Source organism: Gekko japonicus, unplaced genomic scaffold, assembly GCF_001447785.1.
Source record: "Gekko japonicus isolate JY-2015 unplaced genomic scaffold, Gekko_japonicus_V1.1 scaffold219, whole genome shotgun sequence".
NCBI classification, from domain to species: Eukaryota; Metazoa; Chordata; class Lepidosauria; order Squamata; family Gekkonidae; genus Gekko; species Gekko japonicus.
The window spans coordinates 25,921-27,190 of NW_015165241.1; the positions used below are offsets into that span (position 1 = coordinate 25,921).

A 1,270-nucleotide genomic window follows, 5' to 3' on the forward strand; every position below is an offset into this window, starting at 1 on the left:
CAGTTTGAGAGCAAAACTAGACATTATGCAGGACACACATAAAGGGCCTTCATCCCACGCCAATTGACTTTAATGCAGATGCAAGCCAGAGGGCTCTGAAGTTATCTGGAGACTTGGCAGGTGCTTAGTTCCATAGGCAATTTTTCCACTTAAATTTTCCCCCTTCCCTTTGCTTTCTACTATCTAGGGGGAAAGATATTGGCTTAACAAAGTCTGAAGCTTTTCCCCAGCCTAAGATTCCTTCCTCTGGTGGAATTAGTTCTTCCAGCAAAAGAGCCACTTCCATTGAAGGAAAGCTTCAGTCTTTGATGAGCATCTTTTACTCTGCAGAGAGAAAAAACCCTTGGGGAGAGTCTTTGAGTGGACAGCCTGATTCCAATTCAGAGACTCCCTGTGCCTGCACGTACAATTTAAAAATCTGGAGACTCTTCATATGTCTTCTGTATGACACCTGATACAGTGTTCAGTAGAGAGCTATATAATGCTTGATGGTCTGTCTTCGGTGTAATTTGGTTTATAGGGACACCTGGTTTGGCCTGGAATGCATGTAAAACACAATATCTTTGCAGCAGCTAATGCTGTATCCTCATATTGCTGGAGATGGTGCTCTTGTTGTGCCATAGCAATCATTCACCTCTTGGACTGTTTTGCGCAGGCAGGGAAATCCCAGTGCAAATGACTGCTTTAGCATAACAGTCCACAATATTCAGAAAGGTGTGGATAAAGCCCAATATCCTACCTGAATAGAAGACAAGAGGCTGGCGTACAACAAACATGTATTAATCGCACAATAAAAGGTTCACATGGAAAAACTCCTTAAGCGTCTTTCAAACAGTCACCGTAAGAAGGAGGAGGACTGCAGACAGGCAGAAACTATTCCTGTCTACCTCTCCAGAAATTACAAAGCATTTTCCAGTACAGAATATGAATTTCTAGTAGAGTCCATAAGAGGTCAGACGCTATACTGTAATATTCATGAGTAGCCGGCTTCATGGGAAAACTAGCTCCTCTCTCTCCATCCTGACAGTATGGATATATTTTCCCTTCCTTCTATGAAGCCCTCCCTTGCCTTGCAAGCATGTAATCCTGCTGTGCCATAGCTTCTCTTGTAATTAGGAAGACAGGTTTGAAGTCACAGAGGGTAACCTCTAAGACCTGGAAACAAGGGGAGCTGATCTGGGGGGTTTCTTGGTGCCAGCCACTGACCTTGACAAGAGAGGAGTGCAGGTAGATGTTATGGGGCATGATGATGGCTCCGACAATACCCACA

At 44.1% G+C, this 1,270-nt stretch overlaps 1 protein-coding gene across 1 annotated transcript in view; it reads right to left on the minus strand.

Moving 5' to 3' along the window:
• Window positions 1–1,270, minus strand: part of SLC11A1 (solute carrier family 11 (proton-coupled divalent metal ion transporter), member 1) — a 48,028-nt gene that overhangs the window by 17,628 nt on the left and 29,130 nt on the right. Inside the window, exon 8 of the mRNA XM_015410030.1 lies at window positions 1,207–1,270. This exon is cut by the window's right edge and continues 62 nt beyond it. Coding sequence (XP_015265516.1) covers window positions 1,207–1,270 — 64 coding nt within the window. The remainder of the gene's footprint in view (window positions 1–1,206) is intronic.